This window comes from Harpia harpyja, chromosome 1 (assembly GCF_026419915.1).
Source record: "Harpia harpyja isolate bHarHar1 chromosome 1, bHarHar1 primary haplotype, whole genome shotgun sequence".
Classification (NCBI taxonomy): domain Eukaryota; kingdom Metazoa; phylum Chordata; class Aves; order Accipitriformes; family Accipitridae; genus Harpia; species Harpia harpyja.
In genome coordinates this window covers 104273343-104299926 of record NC_068940.1, presented here as the reverse complement: position 1 = coordinate 104299926, position 26584 = coordinate 104273343, and the positions used below count along the sequence as shown (strand labels likewise).

At 41.7% G+C, this 26584-nt stretch overlaps 1 protein-coding gene across 2 annotated transcripts in view; it reads left to right on the top strand.

Moving 5' to 3' along the window:
- CRHR2 (corticotropin releasing hormone receptor 2) overlaps positions 1-24779 on the top strand; it is a 162700-nt gene extending 137921 nt beyond the window's left edge. For both annotated transcript variants that reach the window (XM_052807879.1, XM_052807888.1), the window contains 4 exons: positions 4142-4227; positions 7435-7570; positions 9321-9362; positions 23616-24779. In XM_052807879.1, the coding sequence (XP_052663839.1) occupies positions 4142-4227; positions 7435-7570; positions 9321-9362; positions 23616-23756 (405 nt within the window). In that variant the 3' untranslated portion in view covers positions 23757-24779. The remainder of the gene's footprint in view (positions 1-4141; positions 4228-7434; positions 7571-9320; positions 9363-23615) is intronic.
- Positions 24780-26584: the final 1805 nt, after the last annotated feature.

Genomic DNA, 26584 nt, shown 5'->3' with positions numbered 1-26584 from the left:
AAGCTCACTGAGGCAGAGATGAGTCTCTAATGCCTGTTTCAAAAAGTCCTCAGAGTTGCCTGTTGCTGAAAGCTAGGACTGTGTACTTGGGCAGTGTCATTGAGTATTTGTCTTCGCACTCTTTCTTTACACGTCAGGGTATGCATGGTGATGAGATGACTGGGTGTCAGGTCTGACATTTGTCCTTAGGTGACTATCAGGGCTTTGACAGGCATTTTAAATTCATTTATTAAATGTTAGCAAAGTGTAATTGTGTGAGCAAATGTCAGATCTGGAGTTCAGACCAGTTTAAACTTGGGACCGTCTCTAAGAATCCAGAGGAGTTTGGATGGATACAGGTTTGCTATTTACAGAACAGCCATTTATGAGGATCAGAACAGGAAATAAAACTCCCAGGTCTGAGTTTGTTTCTGCAGTTAGGTAAGGTGGAATTTGAGATCAATGTTTCTGGAGCCTTGGGTGAGCAGTGGGACAGATTTTCTGTTATTACTATAGCACCAAAGTGCCAAATGGGTTAAGGCAGCCAAGCATTAGCCAAAGAAGTCTTATTCTGTTCCTTCATGCTTTTCCAAAAAATCAGTGTGACTTTGTATTCACAGCTGTTCCACTGGGAAATGTTAAGGCTATCAAGATAGGATTTATTTAATCTAACTCAGAGGAGAGATCTTTTTGGCTAAACAGATGCATAGTACCTTTTCAGATGCTCTATCAGCCCCACATGGGTCTGGCAGAGAGGATACAGATCCTCTAGAAAGCCCATGCAGTTCGGAAGTAGTAGTTTGAGGTGAGGCAGGATACACCATGGCACCAAAAATGGCTCTCAGTGACTGTGTTTAGGCAACTAAATGCAACCCTGTAATACAGCCCTATAATATACGCCTTCCCAACAGGTCTGCCTGTGCAAGTTACATAAAGAGGCACTTCAAAGCAGGGAGAGTCATCTCATGCTGAAATAAACATCTCAAACAGACAGGAGGAACTATAACGTAGAAGTAGCTATTTTTCTCTATCGGTTATTTAAGGAGCTTGTGGTAACTAGCTCGGGGTAGATATCTACCTTTGGGCCATCTACAAAACTACTCAGTTTTATTGCAGGCATGAGACCTAAAGCATCCTCTCCAGCGTTTGAAAGATTGCACAGCAAAGGAGAACTCTGGGAGAAAGACAGAAGGAAACCAGTGTAACAATAAGATGTTTGCAAGACCATCCACCTTGTTGACAAGTACATGACTACAAACATTAATGGAAGAGGCAGGGTGACGGTCACTCTGAAATGCAGACTTGAGATTACTGAGTACGTCCTCAGGTGGATTTTAGTGTCTGTCTTAAGACCCACAGGCTCGAAAACTGCCCAGGTGACTAAGGATATGCAGCATATTCAATGCAAGAACTAGGAAGAGGACTCAGGGTGAGTGGCCGATGCCCCTATTCTGGCCTCAGTGTTCCTCTCTCCTAGAAAATATTATAGAAATGTCCCTAACAGGATTTAGGGACTGACACCTCTGACACCTGGGCAGCTTGTTAAAGTAAGCACCAATGTATCTACCTTCCTGTTGCTGCTGTAGACAGTTGTGGTCTCTTATCAGCCCTGTGTCACATGTACCAGTGCCACTCATAGGCCTTAGCTATGCAAGAGTACCTCAAATGCTCCTGTGGTCTGTGCTTGGGTAGCTGAATTGTCTCCCTGAATGTGGCCTCCATGGGGATGCTCAGCTTTTGGTGGTACCCAGCACACAGTGATCTTCAGCTGAGACAGCCAGTATTACTGCTGCCAACGAGATGAACAAGCCAGCTGTCACTGGGGATCAGTGCAAACATATCTAGGTGAGAAGTATTAATACATCCTTTCTGTATGTCATCATTGGTTTCTTTCTGCAACCCTTGGATAGGGGGAGCTTAGGGGAAAGAGTGGGAGAATGAAAAATTGATTTATATAAAATAAGAGTATTTCTAGTGAAGTAACTCCCAAACTTTTCAGCTAGCAATTCTCCTTCTGGACTTATGAATCACACTTCTGCAATTTAATTTCAGAGAAGATCAAAATCCCTAATTTTTCTGTTGCAGCCTGTGGCAATTTGAATTTCCAGTTCCCTGCTGTCACATCAAAGTAGGACTCATGAAACTTGAAATGCTTTCTCCAGTCCATTTCATCATGTTAATCCCATGTGATTAGTCCTACTTATATGTGGAGCTTGCCCTTGCCTAAGAGTCTATAATTCCACCTGGCACCCTCCATTACAATTGCAAAAGTGGCAGGTTTTGGATTGGTGCCTTTTTTGCATCCTTGATAGAAGTAACCCAAACCTGGCTCTGAGCTGATGAAGAACCTCAAGATTTCATAGCAGAATTTCAGAGGCAGAAGTTTTGTTTCTGTGGGTGAAGGACACCCCCATTCACCTCTCCCTCAGTAGAGACTGCCTGAACATTTCTCTTTCTGTTAATGAGGAATGGTGCAGTCACCAATGTGAGGAGTTTAAGATTCAAGTCAAACCAGTGATATGAAGCTGGTTTTGTCTCTGATAAATAAAGTGAGAACCAGTTGACTTCAAGCTCTTAAATATGACAAAGACAATTCTAGCAAGAACAAATATACAAACTGCACTGTTTTATTTATTTCTTATACTCCCTTAAGGCTCTACTCTGCTAAGAAAATAATTTCAAAAAATGTCACGTTAACTCCTAGAGCAGCATTTTTGCATCTCATGTAATAAGTGTTTAATGTACATGAGGTATTTAAAAGACATGTAGAGTGTGGTGCTTAGGGACACGGTTTAGTGGTGGACTTGGCAGTGTTAGGTTAACGGTTGGACTCAATGATCTTAAAGGTCTTTTCCAACCTAAATGATTCTATGATTCCCAACAGTGCCAGTCTCCCAGTGTCTATTCAGGTGCTTATTGCACCATTTGTTATAAACAATGTTGCAGTAACCGCAGGGAATGATATGATGGATGCCAAGATACTGTAATCATGGAAATATACCACAGTGCATTGGAAAAAAATGAGTATATTTTAAGAACACCTTTAAATTGGCAGCTCTGCTACAGCGTTCATAAATAGTTGGAAGTCAATCACAGAATTGTTGCATTTATAAACTGCAAAGTGCCAGGAGCCCTGGGACTCTGGAAATGCATGTGAGAGAAATATCTTCCCACAAGCTTAGGTTGTGACCTCAAATTTCCTGAGATAACAGTTCTGTAGTTCTGACAAGTGTGCATCACCGACAATTTTGAGACAGATCAGTACGTTGTAAGCTACCCTACTTTATGTGTTGGAAGCAACCCAAAACTTGCTCCTAGGTGCCAAATCCTTCTGCTGATCACAGTCTACAAATCAGAGTCAGTTTTTTTCTTTCCTGTTTACACTGAGAGGAAACTTATGTAAGAAACTCGCTAGCAGATGCTACAACAACAGTAATTAGAGCAAATCTCAATTCTCAGTGGTGAGATTGTAACAGAAATAATAATTACCTAGCTCAGCAGATTAAAAGGGGAAGGGGTAAATCCATCATCTCACCTTTAAGACAGTGCAAAAAATAGGCATTTTTCAGGTATGATTCATCTGCTTTGTTTTAAACGTCTCTTTTGGAGTGCAATGTATAGCCTCCACTGAATATAAAGGGAGTCCGGTGTGACTAGCTCACATTCAGATCTCTGCAATGCAGCCTTGTACTTTGGGTCTGGAGGGCCCTGCCTAATCATTACAGCCTGCTGTGGAATGGGAGAAAGGTTTCAAACGCCTGCCATATCAACACAGCACAGTGCTGCCAAATACTCTGTGCAGGGAGCCTTGGATGAGCTCAGCCACAGACAGATGCAAATAGGTGAACAAATCCCACCCTTAGTTCCTTCTGACACCGAGGAAAGGAGTAAAAGGGAGTAAAAATAAGTTCCTTGCTGGGACCATTATTTTTGTACTCCATCTTCATTGCAGTTTCAAAAACATTAATAGCTGTTGGAAATTTGCTGCATACTCTGATATTTCTAGTAAACTTCTGAGTCTGTTGCAATCAATGCTAAAACCAAGAGATTGTTTTCAATCAGACTGGAACGGCAAAATGTGCCTTTTAAGGCGTATCACATCCTTTAAGCCATTATTTGACTCACTGGTCTTATTTTTCCCTCTCTCTTCCTTCTTTTCCAGATAAATTTTGTATTTCTATTTAACATAGTTAGGATTTTAATGACAAAGCTGAGAGCTTCAACCACTTCAGAAACAATACAGTACAGGTAAGTCAGCTGATGCTTCTTGCTATTTCTGGTGTTAATAAAGAACTGCCTTGCCTGCCCTGTCCTTGTCCCACCTTTGTCTTTCCAGATGTCACTGTTGATCTCAGAGGGTGTCTTTCTTGCCCCTTGAGCTCATACAGTTAGGTACACAGTATATATTTTTGCAGGCTATCCGTAAAAGCGTGCCTGCATTTTTTTCTGTCCACTCCATTTCAATGTCCAAACAATGCAAACAGCCTAGGTTTACAGGCACAGAGACACATGCACTGCTGCAGCCACCAGCCTCTTGACCTCCTTCAGGCTTGCACATGCCCCAACACACACATGAAATTTCTCCCTTCCAATGAAATCTGAAGGATTCAATTTCAAGTGAGGATAGGAACTTTATCAATTTCTGTATGTACACAAGCATATGTATTATTTTATGTAAATATATCATAACTCCTTTCACTGATGACTAGACCATTCATTCAGCTAATCTGGAGAATCAGTGAAAAACCGTTCATTCCCTACTAGTTTGCTCCTCTGTCCCAGTCCCTAGCTTTGTCAGTGCAGAACACTATATTATCAAGACTTCCCAATAAATCATGTGCATATGCATATTAAGATCCCTGTTCATACTAATATCCTAGCAGAGCCAGAAGTAAAAGAAGAGCAGAGCCCGGGCCAAAACTCTCATATCATCTCTGTAATCAATAGCAGTATCATTACTGATGATTACTGGGTGCATACAGGTATTTACAGTAGGGTTTAATGTTCTTTTTAAAGCGAAGGGTATGGGAACGAAGGGCAATTGTGGCCTTTCCCTTCAGCTGGTACTAACATTAGTGTAACCACTCGGGGGGTTGCATCGTGGAACTGATCCTCAACTAATCATTACCGTTATATGGGGTGGCTTCTCAGGTAGATCAGTTCCCCGACCTGGCTGACTCTGCAACCCCACAGGCACTAGCATGGCAGAAAGGAGAAGACAGGAATGTTTAGCCCAGGGCAGCAGAAGGAAGGCAGCCTGGCCCCTTCTGGCAGCAACATGGGCTTAGATCAGCCTAAACAGTCTAAAAGCAAATTCTTAGAGATCGGGAGATGCTGCATGCCCTTCCTCTCATAATTTGCAGTATCTTGCAAGATGTTTGGAGCATTTATGGACAGACAGGTCCTTACACTGGGAAATAGCACAGGTTTTGTGGACTAAGGTTCAGTCACAATCCTATAAATCATTTGTAGATAAAATCTCAGTGTATCAAGCCAAGGCTTGAATCTTGATGTCCTCAAATGAGCCTGCTCTTGACTTTGGAGGCAGTTTTGCTGCAGTAATGGGGTTTTGTTATTTTGCCTGATTCCTTCCTTTTACTCCAGTCTCGGGTTTGGGGACAAATGTGAAGTTAATGCAGTGGTCTGACCTTCTTGTTCAGACTCTTCTCTGCGCATTTCCTGAGAAATGAATACCCCTTTTTCATGCTCAAACTTCATGCCATAAAACTAAAACTACAATGAAAAAACACTGATTCAAATCTCAGTACATTTTTCTCCCTGCCGCAGTTAGCAGGGAGCATTAGAGATACTATATTCTGAGGCAATCTAAAGTAACTGCCTTCATCCCTGAAGAGATGACAGTGATCTTATCCTCGCTACAAGCTCTGTGAGGGAATCTTCTTTTTCACAGCCTAAATAGAAACCCTAATCATGCCAGGAAAGCCTGGAGCAAGCCTTGCTACTCTAAAGCTGAGTAGTGCAAACATTTGTTAAGCAAGTGTTAAACGATATGGCAGCTACTTTGTTAAGACTGTTGTGCTATCCTGACACTGGCAATGTTTTTCTGCTCCCCTGCCTGCCTACCTGCCTCTCTTTAATCTACCTGTTACAGCATTATACAGAGATTTATACAGACTTAGCAAAATTGCAGTCTTCTGTGTTTGTAAAGTATCTAGCACAAGTGCTGTTCTGCAGCTGACATCCCAGGACACTATTATAGGACCAGTAATAAAGGTTAGCCCCTAATAATTCTGTTAATAATTCCTTATGCTTCATTGTGCACTTGTGTGCATTGTGTGCATTGTGCTTGTTTATTATTTATAAGACAGCCCTAAACAATTGTGTTGGGTGTGCAGGTGTTGCAGAGAGACAGCGAGCATTTATACTCCAGACAGAATCAAAAGATAGGAGTAGATCAGGTCTCACAGGCACAGCATTCCTGCCCTGGTCAGCAGCTAGATTGTGTACTTACCACATTACCCTGAGGTGTAAGAAATCACTCATTGGGGCTGCAGAGAATCTCAAGGCTTCAGCCTAATGCAAGCCTCATTGACAGGACAGAAACTGTCTGGAGGAAGACAAGTGAGAAAGGGAGGGATATAAAAAAGGTTTCCATTTGTCCCCTGGAGTTCAGGGTGTGGGGACAAACAGCAGGATTCAAAGGCAAATGCTTTCCCAGAACAGATTTCTCCAAGTGATCAGGCACTGGTTAGAAAGTGTTAACTAGCAAACTCACCTGTGGCTTCACAGCCCAAAGTGGAGGCTGTCACTCTTTCCATGCTCCTCTGCTAAACTCTATCCAGCCTTTCGGACATGGGATCCCTTGGGGTCCCTCTTAAATATCCTCTCCCAAGCCCTAAGAAACTTGTGTTCTTCACTGCCTGAGGACGCTAGGAGCCTCCATCTGGGGTTACGCAATAAGCTGGTCACAAACCTTGGGACTGTTCCTGTGCAGGCAGGCTGAGAAGTGTCTAAAACTTGGATGGCCTCCCAGGAAAAAGCTCAAATTATTTGGCCATTGTGCAAATACAGGCTTGCACTGCTATCACTGCTCTAGCAGCATGCCTCAAGAGATGGAGGTAGCCACAGGGAGCACCTGTGTTCCCTAACTCCATTCACTCATGTTAGGCACTGGACAGAAGTTGACATGTGAATTTCTCTCTTAAAATGCTTTTCCTTCAGTGACTGTACATACTGGACAGCCCTGAGCAAACATGTCTTAGGCCATCCTTTGTTTTCTGTTTGACATGTGCAGGTGCTGAACTGCCTTAAGGAGGCACCTAAGTTCCCTCTCTAGCTGATGTAGGTACTTCACTTCCCTCTGAATTGCTCTGAGACTCATCCTCTCTCTCCACTAAAGGAGTGATTTGTTTGGATTGGGCCAATCTACAGTGGTTCAGATAACACCATTGTTCTTTCTTGTGTTCACTTGTGGTTTTTGTTTCCTGCCCACAGGAAGGCAGTCAAGGCAACATTAGTTCTTCTGCCTCTGCTAGGCATCACCTACATGCTTTTCTTTGTCAACCCTGGTGAAGACGACATCTCCCAGATTGTCTTCATCTATTTCAATTCCTTCCTGCAGTCCTTTCAGGTAAGAGAGCAAGTTTACAGCTGGTATCAGCTACTGCTGAAACGATTCTCAGTGCTTTTCAGGCATGAAACTTACGGCAATGAAGTCCATGAGAGAAATGTTAGTTGAAAATAGCTCAGCTTTGTTTATGTTTATGTAATAGATACATAAGCATGTCATATGGAGTGGTGGTCTCCTCTCAGGTGTGTACTGGAGGGATTCATCTCCCTTAACATCAGCACTATGTTCAGTCTATAGCTACAGCTCCTCACCTGGGCTCCATCTAAAGTCAATGGAGAGAGAGATGTTTCATTCTATCCTAAACTGCCTGAGAGAGGATGATGAATCACCCTCCCGAGGTACCTCTCTCTTCACAGAGCACACAGTGAGCTGAGACTTAGACTAGATGTTGCTAAAACAAAGGGAAACAATTCCTACCTGTTGGGCTCATTTGATTAAGATATTAGCTATATTGCCCAGCCTCTCGCTCCAGCTGTCCTGCAATGGTGCATGCACTCAGCCATCAGACTGTACCAGCTGAGAACTCATACCCTATCTCCTCCCTCCCCTGAATTTAACAGAAGTTCTGCCAGGATGTAAAAGGCAGTGGAACAGGAGTAATTGCCCCAGCTTTCTGGATTTGGCACAAACCCAAAAGTGACTGAAGACCTGGAATGGTGTTTAGCCACACATTTCTGCTTAGGTGTGTCCTACAGCTTTACCTCTGCTTAAAGACCTTCTTGAAGTAGGGTGGAACTATGTTTGACATTAATGTTTTACCTCTGATATCTGCAGGAACAAGCACTCTGATACCCAGGATATCAATACAAATATACAGCACACACGCTGTCAAGCCAAATCTAGGGTTATGGGTTACAAAAGTTTTGAGCTTTGGATTACTGTTTTTACCGATTGCATGTTTAGCTTTGAAACACAGAGCATCCCACCAGAAATCGCAACTGAACATCCAAAATGAAAAATGTCCCTTTTAATCTATGAACGAAAGAACTTTAGCCTTTACCGGTGAACCAATCCACACTTTTCATTCCCTAAAATTAATTGTATTTCTTATTTGCTGATGCTCAATATCTCAAAAAAATTCTACACTGCTTATTTTATTGTTAGCATTACGAAGAGATATGTAAGAAAGAAAGCACAGTGAGTCTCTCCTTTATGGTGACAATAATTACAGTCCATTGCTGAAAGCAAAATGGGTAGCATTCCACTCAGATGAAAGTGTCATCCTGCTGTCATCTGAGCTTCCATTATAGTCATTACAATCTTTGCAGTCATTACAGGGGTCTAGTCACTGCTGTCAATAGATTCCACAGAGCAATTCAGCTCAGATGAATGTAAGCAACCTGATGATACACTTGCCCACACCAGACCATCTAAAGCCATTTGACACCCCCCTGTAAATGTCTGAGACATCCACATAGAGCTGACAGGCATCACATAGTACCTCTGAGGGTTCTGTGCCATTTTGGGGAGGCAGCTGGAAGCTGTAGTTACACTTTAGCACAGCTGAAGTGGCAATCCCCTCTATCAGTGGAAGAGTTGTCTAGATTCTAGCTCTCATGTCTCACCTGTGAGCTGCAAGACACTTAGTATTTTCTCATGATGTTGTAGGGTAAAGATTTCATCTGTCTAGAAGTGGATGATCTCAACAAGATGATGGTTTTGCTCAGGATGATCCCAGGATAAAACTCAGTCCCTGATTCTGTGTGTTAAAATACTTACCTAATATTTGACTGCTTTCTGTTCTTTCCAGGGTTTCTTTGTGTCAGTATTTTACTGCTTCTTGAATGGTGAGGTAAGTAGTGTCCCCTGCTGTCAGTGTAATTAGTTCTCGGGAGGTAGAACTTACTTGAATGCCTGATTATAGAGATGAGATGTTTTCACATGGTGTCATAGGCCCATCAATCTGTTGCTCTTGCAGAAGTTTCTGTTAATGTGCGTCTGAATTTCCCAGTCCTCTCTGTAGGTGTCCTTTGTTCACAAAGATTTATCAAATTCAGGTTATTACCTGGGAGGTCAGGGCAGAGGAAAAGAAGTCTTCTCAGATTATAAAAGTTTTTGTTCTTCATTTTAAGACTTCTTTGAAGTTTCTCATTAATTACAAATATGATTTCTGGGCATACGCGAGCATTACTTCTGAGCTGGCCTCTTGTTAAGGATATGCTGCAGGTGACCCATTTTTATAATGGGATTGCCATGCTGAGTTGAGTGAGTTAGTTTTTCTGTGTGGATATCTATCTCTGAGTGATCAATGCCTGTTGTATTTAGAAAAGAAGGTTGGGGGCAGGATCGGTGGTGTTTCACAGAATTAATTTTAGGTACTGCTACTCAAGCAAGAAATGTTTCACTAATATCCCTCAGTGTTTGACTTACACCCCAAAGTGTGAGAGATTTATATCTTTTCCCCTACTTACACTGCCACTGTCTCATTTACCTGCATTTAAGTGTGTCATCTTTGTCCAGTTAGAATTTGTGTCTCTGCAGAAATTAATTCCATGTCTTAATTATTCCTGCTGTATTGGTATATATTTTGTTTGTGCTGCTTCTTAATTTCATTGTGGGCTATAAGAAAGAACGGGCATGTCTTCTCACCCAGCTGCTCTGCAATATTTTCTATACTTCAGCCAATGAAGCACCAGTTTTTGTTGGTTTTTTTTTTCTTTTCTTCATTTCGCCTCTTCCCCACTAATTCTGAGGTGATGTTAACAAGAAGCAACACTGCTTTCTCAGGTTAGGCACATGCCACTTTTATATACTGGCAGCAGAGTGTTCTCAGTTCTCTTTGCAACTTTCCTTCAATAGATTCTGACAACTCCATTTGCCTCAATAAATAGGGAGGTGAAATCTTCCCCAGAAATACAAGCACCTTAACTGTGGGAATACAGTTACCTCAAAACCTTGCCATATATCTGAGTTGCTCGTGACGATACTTTGTTTTTGTGAGCCGCTGTGCTGCACAATCTGATGAGGTTAAAGGCACCAGAAGTCTGGCATGTCCCTTCAGTACTACTTGTCATATTCATCATGTTTACACTGTTAATGCAGAAGGCGAATCTTCCATGTAGACAGCAGGCTTTTTTTCTTTTTTTTTCTTCTTTTTTTTTCACTGGTGTCACAGTGAACATCAGGGGCTGGAACCCAGGCCACATGATTTCATAGTCAGTCAGGACGTTGTACCACCCTAGTGCACTTCTATTTTGTGTACTTGGGCTAGGACCAGTTGGCTGTTCATACCAGGCTTTCACTCTTTTGGCTGTTCTGGGATTCTTTCAGCTGTCTTGTAGTGTGGGAGAAATATCCTCTTCACTACAGCAGTCTGAAGTTCTCTGTCCAAGGTCATGAGCCAACTTCCCGTCTCCTGTAACTTAAATGAGTTCAGACTTAATCAAGCTTGTTGAAAGGCAGGATGATTCACCTCGTGTACTTCTATGCCTTGATGACAGTCTATTGGCAGATCTGGAATGATTTCCATAACTTATTTTCCCAGCTGTATCACACTACTATTACAGTTGGAATGGGCATTTCTGGGGGAGTCAGTTCAAGGTTAAGATACCCAACTTGGTGATGTAGGTGATCTTGATTCATTTCCCTAAACAAAGATTTCTACTGTCACTTGAGAGGCTATAGAGTATCTGAGGCATCCATGTGGGTCTACCAGATATGATACAGGATCTGTAGAAGATTCACACCTTCTACTGGGAAGTGGGAAGCCAAGTGGGCTACAATGGGGCTTCTCAAATGGCTCTCTGTCACTAATTCAAGCCAGTCCATACAATCATTTTCTTATCTCAGACACCTCTATTTGCTCTCCTGAACAGCTCTAGTCTTCACTGACAGTATGGACTAGCTCTCCACTGACTATTATGCATGCCTAGACACTCTGCTCACATGTAGACACCTACAAATAGCTGAATTTGTGAGCAAAATCTTCCCTGTAGCCATATGTTTGCATCTAACGTGCAACTTCCACTTGACTAGCTAAACCATGGCAACTCCCTAATTACTTCTTTGAGGTATGACATAGGTCTAAACCCCCCAAATATTGCAGTGTTTTCTGTTTCAAAACTGTGAAAGAACTTCGGACTCAATGTACTGTGGGAATGTTTTTGAAGTATCATAGAGGTTTTAAAGGGTGACATTTCCTGCTCTGCTCTAGCTTCAGCTTTGCACAGCTTAGAAACAAGTAGCAAATTCAGGGAATTTTCAGAGCTTTCTGGGTTTGTAATCATATTGTCCAGAAAAAACAATTGCATCTTACAGTATACTATTATAAAAGCTCTGCCTTGTGATAGTGCCTATCCTCCGTAGATCTCCACATACTCATAACGCATTCTAAAAAGAGCTTGTGTTTCCCAGATCACATCCTGAAGGCTACATCACAGCACATTGCAGAAGCTTGCAGTAATGCTTTGTTTTGCCTCCTTGTGAAGTGAGAGGCCTGTACAGGCTATGTTGCCAACTGAGGCATACATGAAGGCCTCAGTTGTTAGCATAGCAAAAGTGTGTTTTCTTATTGTAAACTTCCATGTCTAAGCAGTGAAAGCCATACTGATTTACTGCTCAGTTGGATTTGCAGTACATTGTTTTCCTCAATTATCTGCTATGAAACAGCCTGTATTTATTTCTTTAGTGCATGTAAACAGCATCACATCAGAAGTACAGAAGTACCAAAATACCATTTGCATTCTCTTGACATCAGTTGCTCTCAGAGAGGCATCCCTGATAGAAGTGGTGATGAAGATAATGCCACTCAATCCACATGAGGTACTGGCACTCTTGGTGAGATCCACAGCAGATTTTGCTCTAAAAGAGGAAAATAGCCTGTAAGTAGTAGCCTTTCAGTAGCCTGAAATCTTTATAAATATCACTGAAGCCTTGTTGAATTATTATCTCTTCAGTGAGTCCAATATTCCTGTCTCTGTGATAGAGGGGCTGATGACTTGTTATCTCAGAAGGTTTTAAATACTTCAGGTTTTCCGGTTATGACGGAATTGGGTTCTTTAAATGCATGTAATAGTCTTTAACAGGTTATTCATCCCACACAGTGCCAGGCCTGCTCTGAATGATGACACAAACAAAAAGGCTAGAAAATCTATTAATTTAAAGCTTTAATGATGGTCTGATCTCAGCTGTATCTCCACCACTTCGTATTTGATACAGATGCCACTAGGTACTTGCAAACTCCCAATAACTGTCTGTAGTAGAGCTCAAGCAACATGGATTGCAGTAGAAAGTTATCAAAGTTTCTATCTTTCTGTCAGTGTTCTATCTGTGAAGTTTGGCAAATGAAACAGAAAAGAGTGTTTTCTCTGTAACATCTTGTAGCCTCCCTTGATTTAAACAAACATGTCCTTATGACTTAGAGTGTTTCTCTTCCTATGAGCTATTTTGCCCCAAATCACAGGAGTTACACAGCTGTGCTGCTTGAATAGATCTGATGTTCTAGTGGAGAAGGCAGCGCCTCCAGCACTCAAACTGAAGATGGCACCTTGGTAATACAAGATATCACCATAAAAGGTCTTGGTCCTGATTTTGCAGTGATTTGGTCTGACAGTTCAGCAGTGGGATCACTGAAAGGAAAAAGTGAAGCTATTAAATTGCAGTCCTTGCAAAGAATTTCAAATGGGACGAGTTTATTTCCTTATGCTTTGGAGCGGGCATTTGACCTGGGAATACAAACATCTCCCTTTCCCTCATTTCCACAACACACAATGTTTCACACAGATCTTGGACTAGCTTTGTTGGCTGCAGTGAGAATTAAGCCTATGGGACAGGTCTTGAGAGAGTATTTATCATTCGGGCCCCTCTACTGGAGGTATGATCCTTCAGATTTTGAATATGAATGTCTTTCCAAGCCAACACATTATACACAAGTTATTCCAGTGAACCTAAGGAGAAGAAGCAGTTTAGATCCCAAGTTGACCGTTTTTTTATGTTTTATTCCTTCTGAAAGGTTTTCAAGCTGTTTTGAACAAACTGTGTGTGCCATGGATGGGCATGAGACGCCGTTGGCACTTGACTCATATTAATTTGTCTAGAGACTTTATGGAAAAAAAGGTGTATTTTTTGGACACAGAGAAAATCTACTAGCACTAGGGGGCAAAAATATGCAAATTTCATTTAATCTGAGCAGTAAAGAGCATCTCTGGTCTTGCAAGAAAATTGAGGATGAAAGGCTTCTGACAATTTGTTATGAAAAATGGCATAATGAAAAATATGTATGCATTTACGTTAAATGCCACTTAAAAAGAATGAATGTAGGTTGTGAACTTCTTTTTCAATGACTGCAAAAATCAAGATGCTCCTCAAAATTTTTTCTATCAACTCACAGATCACAAGTCTGAATTTAATTTCACATAACAGTGGACTAAAAAAAAAGTTTAAGATGGAGTTTTTTGGAACAAGGATAGTTACAGTTGCTTGAAACTGTGCTGAAGAGAAAGCATTTCCACAAAACTCCTGTTGGACAATTTTTATTGCAGTTCACTAAAAAATGTTTAGGTTTCTTTAGTTGATGAAATTCATTCTACCTGGATCAGTTTGCTTATAACAAGATAATAATGTTTAATCAGGGATATGCTTTCATGGTATCTCATCCTTATGTAAGTTTGCATGAGAGTATAGATCCATAGAAACTACTAAATCATCTCTTCAGCCACTGTAGTACAAGCCAATTAATTCAATCCAGTAACTGAGCTTGATAGCATGTGTTTAAAGCCTGTCCTTTGAAAGGGTATCATCTGGTGTGGGATTCATCTCACATGGTACCTCTGATTTTTCAATGGTACCTCTGATTCTCAATGATCTTGAGAACTGAATGTTGGATAAAAACATCACTATCCTATCCAGGTCACAGCCAGACCTGAAACTGAAAAAAGGCTCGGTGAAGGTTATAGCCTTTAGGCATATGTAGAATAGCCTTATAATTGTTTGCATGATATGAAACCCAGGAAAAATATTCATTATAGTTTCAGTACCAAAAGAGGCTCACTGTTACTAGGCCAATGAAGACAGTTGTCACCTTTGGCTTTTCATAGGAGAGCCTCAAGGAAAGACAACAGAAAAGGCAATAGTGACACTCACTAGAACTATAATTGCTCTTTGTTGATCTCTAGGCTCACAGCTCACTTGGGGCTTCTTCATACTTTTGTCTCTAGGGTCTTCTTTCAGTTCTTTAGTATGCACCTTCTGCTCACAGGCAAATGGGTACAGCACTCCCAGCATTTCTGTTCTCTCTTTGACTGATTCCAGATAAAACATCTTTAAAGGAAGATGGATCTTCCCTCCAGTTCCCTTTCTAGTGTGGTATGTACCTTCTCAGCCAGATCTCATTGCTAATGATGGCTTTCTCCTGAGAGAAAATAAAAGTATTTCGGAGAGAGGGGAAAAGTGCGTTTATAGTGTTTCATATTCCAAATATATCTTCCAGTATGGTTGTGTTAGCTTTGGTCTTATGGCTGCTGTTTGCTGGAGTCTGGAGGGGCGGAGGTCAGATCTCAGATGCTGCAGCATCTCCCAGAAAAGGAAATAAAATATTTCTGGCCAGCCACTAGTAAACCTCCGGAGGAACGAGAACTTCACTGATAGGGCTGGCTCTTCTCCTGCTACCTCAACAAAGACATGATGGAAACAAGAGGATAATGGAGGAAGGATCCCTGCCTCCAGGGAACACCTATCCTTGTTATTAGGTGCTTCATGTCATTTCCTACAGCCACCAGTGCTGATCCCTCAGAGAGTTCTGTGATCCTTGGAAACCTTAGCAACCATAACGGGAGATAATAACACCGCTGCACCATAACAAGGTGCTTCTGAATGAAGGTGACTGTGTGTGAGAATGACCCAAATTTATAAAGTGATAGTGCTTGGTGAAGGGCTAGACAGAGAAGAGCAGTCTCCACTATCAAACTGAATGAAGGGAACAAGGGAAATCCTGATTAAACATGGTGAAAAAAAATCATAGTGAGGATGTTTAGGCACTAGAAGAGAGGCCCAGAAGTGGTTTGAGATCTCCATCCTTGGACGTACTCAAAATGACTGGATAAGGCCCTGACATAATTTCAAAACTGGATAAAATTTCTATGCTGGACTTGCTTTGATCATGGCATTGGACCAGAGGCCTTCTGACGTCCCTTCCAACCTTAATTATTCTATAATTCATGAATCCTGTGTCCATAATAAGGTGGCTGTCCTTCATTTCTAACCATGTCCTGGAGGGATACATAAGTAGCAAGGCCTGTGTCTGAATCATCCTGCAAAGCATGAATTCTTAGCTCAAGCAGGCCTCAGATTCTAGTATTATCTGGTCAATAGCGATAATCAGCTATGAATTAACATTTAAAATAGAAAGCAATTAGCTGACTTGGAGAGAAACCATAACCAGAGAGGAATAGAACAGGTTACTTCATTAGACGGCACTGTAAATTATTCTCACAACAAGGTGCAAGGCAAGGATAAATATGTTGGGGGTTTTTCTGTGTTGACCCTTTACCCAGGCACCATCTGTCTTTCAAAATCTGTTAAGCTCAAAGTGGCTTACTTTGATCTGATCATCTTGCAAGGCTATTCATTGTAATTGCCAGCTATGAATCACCACCTAAATGGTTAGTCATCCACCTGCCCATCAATCTAAGCAGACGTCACATTAATCATTCTGAACCCAAAGGACATGCATTAAGCGTTCCTTCAAACCACTGAATAAATATGAATATGGGGGTGAACTAGAGGGCTAAAGTTTAATTCCATCTCCCACAATGATTGCTTTCTGAGCAAAGGTGCCCAAAAGTGCTAGTATGAGTACTACTCCTAAATGCCCCTGAGGATGCCTGGTCAGTACAGAGTCAACTGAAGGGATCAAACCTTCCCTTTGGGACCACCAGGCAGCAGTTCATTACAGGACTGCAGTCTTCTCTCAGTACCCATCTCCCACACCCAGATGTGTTCTGGTAGAAAGTCACCTTCATTGCTGTGACTCCAGTAGGTCTCTTCAGACTGAGGTCCTGCCAGAGAGAAAAAAATGAGAAGTCCAGGCATGGTGAAAGGTAGCAACTGGTCTGAGGGTCCTTCCCCACCCCACCTTCCTTTTCACTACACCTCTGCTGTTGTGAGCGTGACTCCAAAGCGCTCCACAACAAAATCACAGAGGCTTGAGGTGGGCTGATTGCATTCATGGCGTCCCTCTCTAGTGGTTAGTTCTGGTCCTTTGTGGCCCAGAAGAAAGAAGCAGCATTTGCTTCCACCCCAAAATGTGTGCCAAATCTTTATAACTAGTCAGAACTGTTCTAGCTTCTCAAAGAGTTATATAAGATAAAAAAATTGCACTGTTGTGATCTTAGAAACAAAACTTCAACATCCCAGCCTGGCAGGTGCTGCAAAACTATCCACCTGTTACCAGGTTGTATGTAATTGCTGCCAAAGACTCCAGCAAAAAAATTAATTGCAGACCAGTTAAGCAGGCTAATTTTTTTAGGGAGAAAAAGAAACTTAACAATGTTACATAAAATAGTGGTGTGATATAGGCTATTTGGGAAAAAAAAGTTCCACCTGAGCTTCATTTTTGTTTCCTTTGAGCCTTGCAGATTGTTTTGACTACATCCCTTCCCTACCTTAGGAGGAGTAAACACTGATAGTGGCATCTTTATAGAGATGTTTGGTTCGATTTTTTTATCTAATGGTAACGTGACCATCTTTGGCCTGAGAGGTTGGCTCTACCGGGAGCCTTGTAAAGCCATACCAGTAGGGCGAGAGGTGGCTCTAGGACATACATATAGTTGCTCAGTGATGTACTTTATTTACAAAAAATAGATAAAGACTCACTCCTATCTCTCTGAGAGTGTTAGCATTCCTCATCTGCAGATCCCCAGGTCTGTCAGTCCAGTGGTCTCTGTGCTTAGGCTGTTCTGTTTCTTTGCTTCCATTCACGACTGCACTTAATCCTTCCAAGGATCTGGAGAGGCTTGACCCATAGGCTTCTTCACAGCATTTACTATTAAATCCAGCATTTACTGTCCCTCCACCCTTGAGGGACACCCTAACCCTTTGAAAACTTTCAAGGTATCATGTAAAGCATCACCTTACATTAGTTTAAGTTCTATTATGGAATGGACAGGATTTTTGCCCCTAATATTAGACATCTAATACATACACATATGCAGTTGAGCTGATCACCCTCAACTTCATTTACAGGCAATGATTCACCCAAATGAGGGTAGATTTCAACTGACCTGTTTTAGTTGTCTCTTTTTGATGAACTGTTGCCAATACCTTATGGCCTTTCCTATGTCTCTACTGGATAGAGAGAGAGAGAGGCCAGGGCTTCAGAAACTACATGAAGGTGGACTACACTGCAGAGTGAGACACAGCGAGACCAGTGTCTTGAAATTTAAAGTCTGCATAGCCAGTTCCCTTTTGCTAATCTGGACATTGCTTGAAAGTCCCTCTTGCTCCTCTGTAGCTTACAATAAGATTGAGTAACTCTTCATGAACTTTTCCACAATTTGTACTGCTGTTCATAACCAAAGATGTTTAAAGTCCAAAGTTATTCTCCAGTTACCTCCAACTGCAGCACAAAGATCTGAAACATGGCACAAAGGTGCTTAAAGTGTAGGTGGAACTTGATGAATTCATCACTGAAACCTATTTTTATAGAGCAAAAATCAGTCTGTTTCAAAGGCCATTGAGATCTATATAAACCTTTTTCATTTATTTCGTTTGTCTTTGGATGAGGTTTTCTGGGAGTAGAAAGTTGCATATGAGCAAAGCAAGAACTTAATTAGGATTATGTAGTCACAGACTACTGAACACCATGATTATTCTATAGTCAGCGTTAGGTATTCTATACCTGTTGTCCCTCTGCTCCTCACTTGTTAACACTTTCATGTGAGAGATGTTCTCTGGGGACAGAGTATGGCAGCATCCCAATAGTCTTACTTCCAGCTTCCATTACCATGACAGCTCATTTAATCCTATTCATCTTATCAGACCCGTCCTTTTTACCTACATTACTACTATTATAGTTCAGTATTACATCAAGAAGCCCCACATGAATGCGCCCCTTTGTTCTAAGCACTGTGTAAATGGATCAAGCTTTCTTCCTCTCTGCTAATAAGACATGACATTTCTTCCAAAAACTGATTTTTAATGTCGCTAAAGGCTCTTTCCTCAGCTCATTTCTAATTGATGGCTGCAAGAAATTAGCCAGCAGCCAGTGTCTAGCGTAAGTAATAGCAATACAAAATTGATGTCTATTTCATCAAAAGCAAACCTTTTCTGCATGTTTTCATCCTTCTCTCCATCTCTTTCATTCTTTCTGTTGTTGTTCTTCTTCTGAGGAGGAGAGGTTTTTAACTAGTTTTATGATCAGATGTGGGTTTTAGTGATTTTTAGATGTGATCTGAAAGTTTGAGAATTCCTTGGTTAGGTGATCCAATCAGGAAAGAAAAACTATCACCCACTGACTTCTCTCCATCCCATCACTTGAATTCTTTCTCTTGACTGTTCTAAAGCAATCCTGCTGAGAGCAGCGCCCACACTCTGTAGGCACAACTGTGTTGGTAAATCTGATTTGAGCACATGTTCAGAAACTGTGATTATTCACAGTACACAAAGTGCAAAGAACTGAAAAGGGTAATTCTCGGAGAGTAACTGTTTGCAAGAAAAAGACAGACCAAGGGTCAACACAGAGAACTGAGCTCTCTGCTCAGCAGCAGGGATGAACTTTGTCATCTCAAGCAACTAAAGTTACATAGAGGTGAAGCTGATAATTTGTATTCCCGGGGCTCTTTGTTAAGCTTTAACCACTGATGATAGCCTGTACACATCTTTGGGCTATTACAGGCACGTGCTGTTAATTTCAGGTCATAGATGTGCTAATGCTGACTCTAGGACATGGTACTGACTCTACAAATGTTTAATGGATAGAGGTAGTTGCTCTTACGGAGAATAAAAACCAGGTTTGAAGTTGCTATTTTGCTTTATCTTTTTCTATTACTCTTTTGCTGTGTAATACCTTTTTTTGGTGTCTTTTTTAACATGTTATAGCAGTCACAGCTGGTTTTCTTTTTTCTTTTCTGACTTAAAGCTAAGCTAGCATTTTGTTTCTGAGTTCAATTGTAAGAGATAAATTTGAGCTTAACCTTTTCTGCTTGCGCTTTTGTCCCACCCTAATTGCAGTGAATTATTCTGTCATTAAGAAATGCTTTCAGTCACCCCTATAAGTGCAGAGTCTATTCCATGTGCCCAGTCCATTAGGAATGGCTCCAGCTGTACAAGAAGACAGCATTTTTGTTACTATTTTTTATCCTTTCTCAAAGCTTGTAAGCAAACCATATCATAAAAGCCATTTGGACAACTGCTTGTTTAGACTCACATCTTTATCTCCAGGTGACTCTTTTTGACTTGATTGGTTTGAAGCACAAATGATAAATCTAATCTGGCTTCACTGGCTGAGTAAGTATCTGCTCACACAAGTTGCTCAGAAACACAAAAAGCCCACCGGGTGACTCCCGCTTTTCATGACCCAGTGAAATGCTGCTCTAGGAGAACCTGGGATATAAGAACTCACAGGACTGCCAGTCTGCTATTAACGTCTTTGGCAAAGACTGTGCTGTACACAGAGATTTACTTTCTGCTTTTGCACCAGAAATGAAGAAATTCACCTCTTTGAAGGACTTAAGTGGATCACAGGCTCTCTGTACAAGGGTGAATTTCACTCCAGCAGAAAGGGGGTAAAACTTTTTCTAACAATATCTCAGCATTTGGTGACATCTGGGCAGAAATGAGCATTCGAGAGGCAACATCCCTCTGCAGATCAAGTCCCATGTTCTTCATGGGACAATTTCCCACGGCAGTGGTTACCCCTCTGACACTTGACATGTTGCTTATACCATTTGCCTTAGGTGCCCAACATTTAGCTAAACTGGTTTTGTACTCAGGAGCAAGATGGAATAAGGACTTATTCATTCCACATATCCAAGTCACCTCCTTAGGGGAATCATCTCTCTCTCTCCATTGTGTATTGAAAGCATAAATAATTGGCCAAGACTCAGTATCAAGCTTTCAGATGAGATGCATCTCCCCTTGTATGTACTCTGGCATATGTATTTGCCTTTGGGTGTATATTATATCTCCCCTAAATTCAGAATCAGAAATATATATCCCTTTGCCACTCCAGGTAGAGCCATGATAGGTTTGCAAATAGTGGGCATCCAGGAAAGTGCAACACCATGACACATCTTTCCACTGTTTCTCATGTTTCAACAGGAGGGTTCAGTGAGCCAGTGAGGTCAGTTTGATGAGACAGTGAAAGTCAGCAGTCCAGGCTGGCTTCTACTGTAGTAGTATATGACTGAGTCAGCCCATCCTGACTCTGGCTATCTCATGTAACTATCTCATTTCAACTGACCAAACCCCATCTTGAAACTAGTTGAGGCATGTTGTACCTACTACTACATAATGATAGGCTCTTTCAGAAATCCCCTGCACTGTTGTTTAACCACATTATTCTCATTCTCATCTCAAATTCATTCATGATGATCATACTCCTCCTGGCAGTGCTGTTTTTTAATTTCAATTCTTCTTTCATTGGATGTTCACTCTTCCCCTTCTCCATGCAAGCAGTCCTATTCCCTCATAGTCTTTATTTTTCTAGGGTCTGTCCCTGTGTCCCCCCACCCCCCATTAAGGTAAAAAACATTATTTTATATTGAAGAAAGTCATTGATTCAAAATCAAAAGAAAGAAACCCAGTTTGGCACTCTCCTCACCTTACTATAAACATCTGCATCTACTTGTCTTGAAAGTCAGATCACACATAGCTGAGAAAATAACTAAAGAAAGAGATCCTCAGGTCCGATTTGCCCAATCTGTGCCTTCTAGAAGGGCTCTGATAGAAAAGCCACATTTCCAGGTTCAGGATTCCCCTGACAAGGCACCAAAGAGGGCAATTGCAAAACTGTTTTCCAGGTTGATACTCACAAACCTGAAATGGAGTGTATTTCATGGACAAAGCTAGTGATGGGAGGGGATTTTTTTGGTGCCAGACCACAGCACTGCAGAATTCCTAAGTAGTAGTTCTACAGACTATGGGTCTGTCTAAGTCCCTGAAGGCCCACAAAGAAATGGGAGGATTGAAACCATCTGAGAGAAAGAGTGCAGATACCCCCTTCCCATATCTTCTTTATGAACTGTTGTATGTTTTAACCCTCAGGCCATAATTCCTGTTCATCTAGGACACCTAATACTGACAATTTGTGGTTTGGGTGAGAAATACCTCTGCTACTAGAGCTTATCAACTCATTTGAGCGCCCGTTAGATAGCATGTTGGAGCTTGTCTGAAGTGGTATTGGGGAGTGTGTGTTCCTCATGTTTTGAGTAGACATCACGTTGTACCTGAAGACAAGCCCCAGGCTTTAAAAGGAATGGAGAAAAGCAGTGGAGTGAGTGGCTGTGCACCTTTGGACAATTTGTTCCAACACCATCTTCCCTGCAGTCCCAATGGTGATTATAGATACACCCAGGATGGCTTTGACCTACCTCACTCAGGTGCTGATAGCTGAGAAGCTGTGTCAGCATGGTTTTCATACAACCTGTGCAAGCTCATCCCAGCACTTGTACAGTTGCCATGGTAGCTGATCCATGTTGAGGTCTACTCTACAACAACATCACTGCTATTAATACCCAAGCTTTAGCCTGCCAGGGTAAAATGGGCATAAGAGCACTCCTTTACTTTTGAGGGATGCAGTGAAGATAAGTACATTAAAGATTGAAAAACATTCAGGGTAAGATATCAATATTGTCTAAATTTAGCTAAATTTATAATCCAGACATCTAAAACAGAGCTAGTTGTCTAGACTCACTTTATAACTGATGAAAGGAAATAGGTATTTTTCATCTGACCACAGTATCTGGCCTACTGAGGACATCTGCTTTAGGAGGAGGTAAATCATACCCTTTGACCATACTGACTGGCTCTCTCTTGGTCAGGAAGAGAGCTATGGGTCAGAGAGCTATAGGTGTAATATCTACATTAGGTTATTTATAACCCCACCTTCTAAACAAATGTGGTTTTGGCAAAGGAGGCTCTGGACTGATATAGAGGTTGTATGTAAAAAAATGCTCTTTTTTCCAAGTTGACTTGATTTCAGGTTGGCAGCAGAATGCCAACATCCTTACCAAGTGTCATGAGTACAATTACGTATTGACTGTCCAAGAAGCTGAGCCCAGATTCATCTCACCTGATTTTGTAGGCTTACCTAGCTGCCTAGGTTAGGGGTCTGAATTGCTCTCATCTCTACAGGAAGCAGAGATCAACAAGAATATCCAGAAATTGGTCTAAATGTTTCATTCCAGGTTCTGACTTTGAGACTTCTCTGCCAGTGATTTGGCAGCAATTGGCTACAGTCTATGTTAGCAGTATCTCAAGCCTTCCCTCCCATTGCGTTTGAGGCTAGGATTCCTGTCACTTGTCTTTCTCTTGCTTATATACATATCTGAGATAGAGTTCCTGGGCTCTCTCTATGGTCCATGCAAAAAAATATACACTTAAAGCTCAAGATTCATCTGGCCTGTTTGTAAGCACCCGCTTGAGGATGCCCTTCTGTTGACTGTAGAGTAGCTCTCCACTGCCTATACCAGGTTCTCACAGGGTCATGTGTGTCTGTGTTGTAGACATAAATGTTTAGTTAGATCATCTGTGATTCTTCATATACAAGGGAAGCAGGAGCAACTATAGCCCCTGCGATAGGTCTCTCTAAGACCTCCATCAGGTGCTTGATTCAGTTGCATAGGCATTTATTGCCATTTGAAATGCTCTGGGGTATTTAAAAGATCAGATATGAGACATGAGATACGTGAAACCCATGCTTTTCCCAGAGTGCAGTACCCAAGAGAATACCAAGTGAACTAGATGCCCATGGTTAGGCAGCTGAATCAAGTCCTGCATGTTCCAGTGGCTTGACACCTATCATGATTTGTCTCAGTGCTGTCTAGTGTCCCTTTACAGAGGACACCTGAGTATTCTAAGTGTTCATATTCTTTCCTTTTTTTTTCACCAGGTCCGTTCTGCTGCCAGGAAAAGATGGCACCGCTGGCAAGACCATCACTCCCTCCGAGTGCGTGTGGCACGTGCCATGTCTATCCCCACCTCTCCAACACGAATCAGCTTCCATAGCATCAAACAGACCGCAGCTGTGTGATATGCCCCGCACAAACACGCAGCACCTGGTGGCCTTCAGGGTTCTTCTTTCTTCACTCTCCCCAAGCCCCTTTCTTCAAACTTTCTTCCTTTATTCTGCACTGCTCTCTTTCACATTGAGGTGCCCATCATATTTTTGTGGACTCTCATCTCCCATATTTGTGACGCTGCTTTAAGGCAACCAGGCAAAAGCCTATTGGAGTAGGTGGTGGCAAAACAGATTCAAAGAAGAAAGAGATTCAACACGGACTACACCTTGTGGAAGTTGACAACACAAAGTCTAAAACAGCACACTGGCAGGAACAATCAATTTTTTTCTCCTTTCTTTTTTTTGTTTTTCCCTTCCGTATTGTGGTGAACAAAGACTGTTTTTAACATACTGCCCATCTCACCCTGTACATTGATTCCCAATGATTTCAACAGTTTGGTGTATAGATAGCCCATCTCTTGTTTCTTTGTAAAAATTTCTTCCCTGCAGAACTGTCATTTAAGAACACGTGGCAGCAAGAAAAAGAGCATTGAAAGTTGGTGTGAAAAATCCAAATTTATCTACCTTCCCCATTTCTCCCTTTGATAGGCTGGGAGTTGGCCAGGGCATCGCTGGACTGTTTAACACAGGGCACGTTGCCTTGCAAGAACCATGTCCTCTTCATACACGAAATTTTGTAAAGGATAGCAATGTCTCTAGATAGCTCTACAAAATATCCTTATTCCTCTTAGCCCCACGCTTTCAACACAATGTAAGTAGCCTTTGGAAAGTCTTTGGTTTTTTTCAGCTAAGAGGATTGGGTTGGGGAAGGACAACAGAACATGTTTTCTGGGTTTAAAACATATAAAAGGGAAGCACTGTAAAAATAATAATGAGAAGAGGATGTTTGCATTATGAGGATAGTGCTACATGCTGCACAAAGATTATCGAGCATTTTGAACTAGAGCAGATGTATCTACTGGGCTTTTTATGTGATGTTAAAAAATTCTGTATATTTTCAATAATAAACACTATTCTGGGTTGGTTTCAATAAAACCGGGCATCATTTTCTTTACTCTGGAAAGGAAGAGGACACCTATCTTGAGAGTGTTTTTGTATCTAAGATCAGGGAAAGAAATCCCGTTTGATAATGAGCCAGTAAGAAGAACAACCTCATGATAAAATCTGAGCAAGAGGACGTTTAAATGCAAGATGAATTGTCTCCCTTCTCAGCTCATGGTGTTACGCTGGATCTCTGTCCCTCTGCACTCCCCTTCCCCCCATTGGGCTTTGCAACAGCAGAAATTAAAAAGCAAGTTCTGTAATATATTCTCCATCACCTCTATCATATCTCACCAGTGCTGGAGTAATTTGCTCTTTCCACTCTAGCATGCTTATTCTGAATTTTCTTCACATGTTTTAGAGGGCTTTCCAGCACAAGCTGGATTTAAATCTCCGGTTTTAAATTGGTCTCTCTCTAGTTTTCAGGACTCCACATGGCTGGAAAATATCTTGGAAGACACTCATGTTAATCCTCTGCTTTTGGAGGCATCCTGTCCTAACAGCTCGATCACATTCAACTTTGAGCTGATTGGCAATGCACAGCAAATTTAAATTAACGAATTCAAATTTTGTAACTTTTCCCTCTCCTAACTCTTATTTGGATTCATGTGCCTCAGTGAGATAACTGAGGGAGGAGAGAGAAGGGAGATTTGAGATTCTGTCTAGTTAGAGCTATCATCTCTGCCAAAGAGGAGGAGCGGGGAAGAGTCTTCACATAGCCTTCCATGTGGCATGCCAACTAGTAGGATAGATCCCAGCGTGGCAGAGATACAGATAAGATTGGAAATGTGCCTGCCTATGCCACTCACTGCTGTCAATGCCCTGAGTTCTGCAGAGTGATCCAGACCGTCTTCATGGTGGCTGGGAAACAAAAGTGTCTGATGAGAGAGGACTGCGTCAGTGCTTTTATTCATTGCATGCATCACAATAGCGATGCACAGCCTCCTGGCATTTCGCATTTGAAGGGACAGATATACCTACAGGTTAGAAATACGTGGATTGAGTACCACTGTGTTTGCTTTGTCTCTAGGCCAGTCTGGGAAGAAAAAGGGATTTGCAATGCAGCAGATACTGTCAGAAATTGCAGGTTATTGTTGCTACCAGGAGTGTATTTTCACAAAAAATAAAATCCTTTTTCCAATTAGTATTGGCCCAAAGCAGAGATTTTCAGTCCTTCCAGCACTGGGCCCTGCTTCAAGCCAGCCTGGTGGACATACAGTATTAATGGGATACCGCTTATGTTAATTCTGAAGTGATTGTCATGCTAACACATACACTATCTCTACTTGTTTTGCCATGGAAGCTTTCTGAAGTCTGTCATGCCTGAGGTACTGAGAGCCACGACCCATTTTCTCTAGAGCACTGTGATGAAAAACCAGCTTGAATTTCTACCATCAGCCTTGTAAGAGCAAGATTTCAGGCCATCCCCAGAACGGCAAAAAAAAATTATTTTCAGGGTGGCTTTTTTTTGTCTTAGCAGAGAGCGCAGAGCAGGGGAGAATGATGGCCATAGATAGGTGTGTAACTCTGAACACAGCATATTTGGGGGGGGTCATAAAGGCCAGAATTTGAGAAAAAAAGGCAGGGTATTGGTTATTACCAGGCAGTCCTAGGGGGTGACTGCTTTGTGGCAGCTAGTGGAAGGAATATCATTTACACCAGCTGAGACTGGATACATGGGGCTCAATCCAAATCTCTTCACATTATATACAGTGAGCTCTAGCTTTTCTGCACGTGGCTGCCCTGCAGGCAACGTGTGACTAGTTTGTAGGCTGCCTAACCTGTCAGTGGGCACCAAA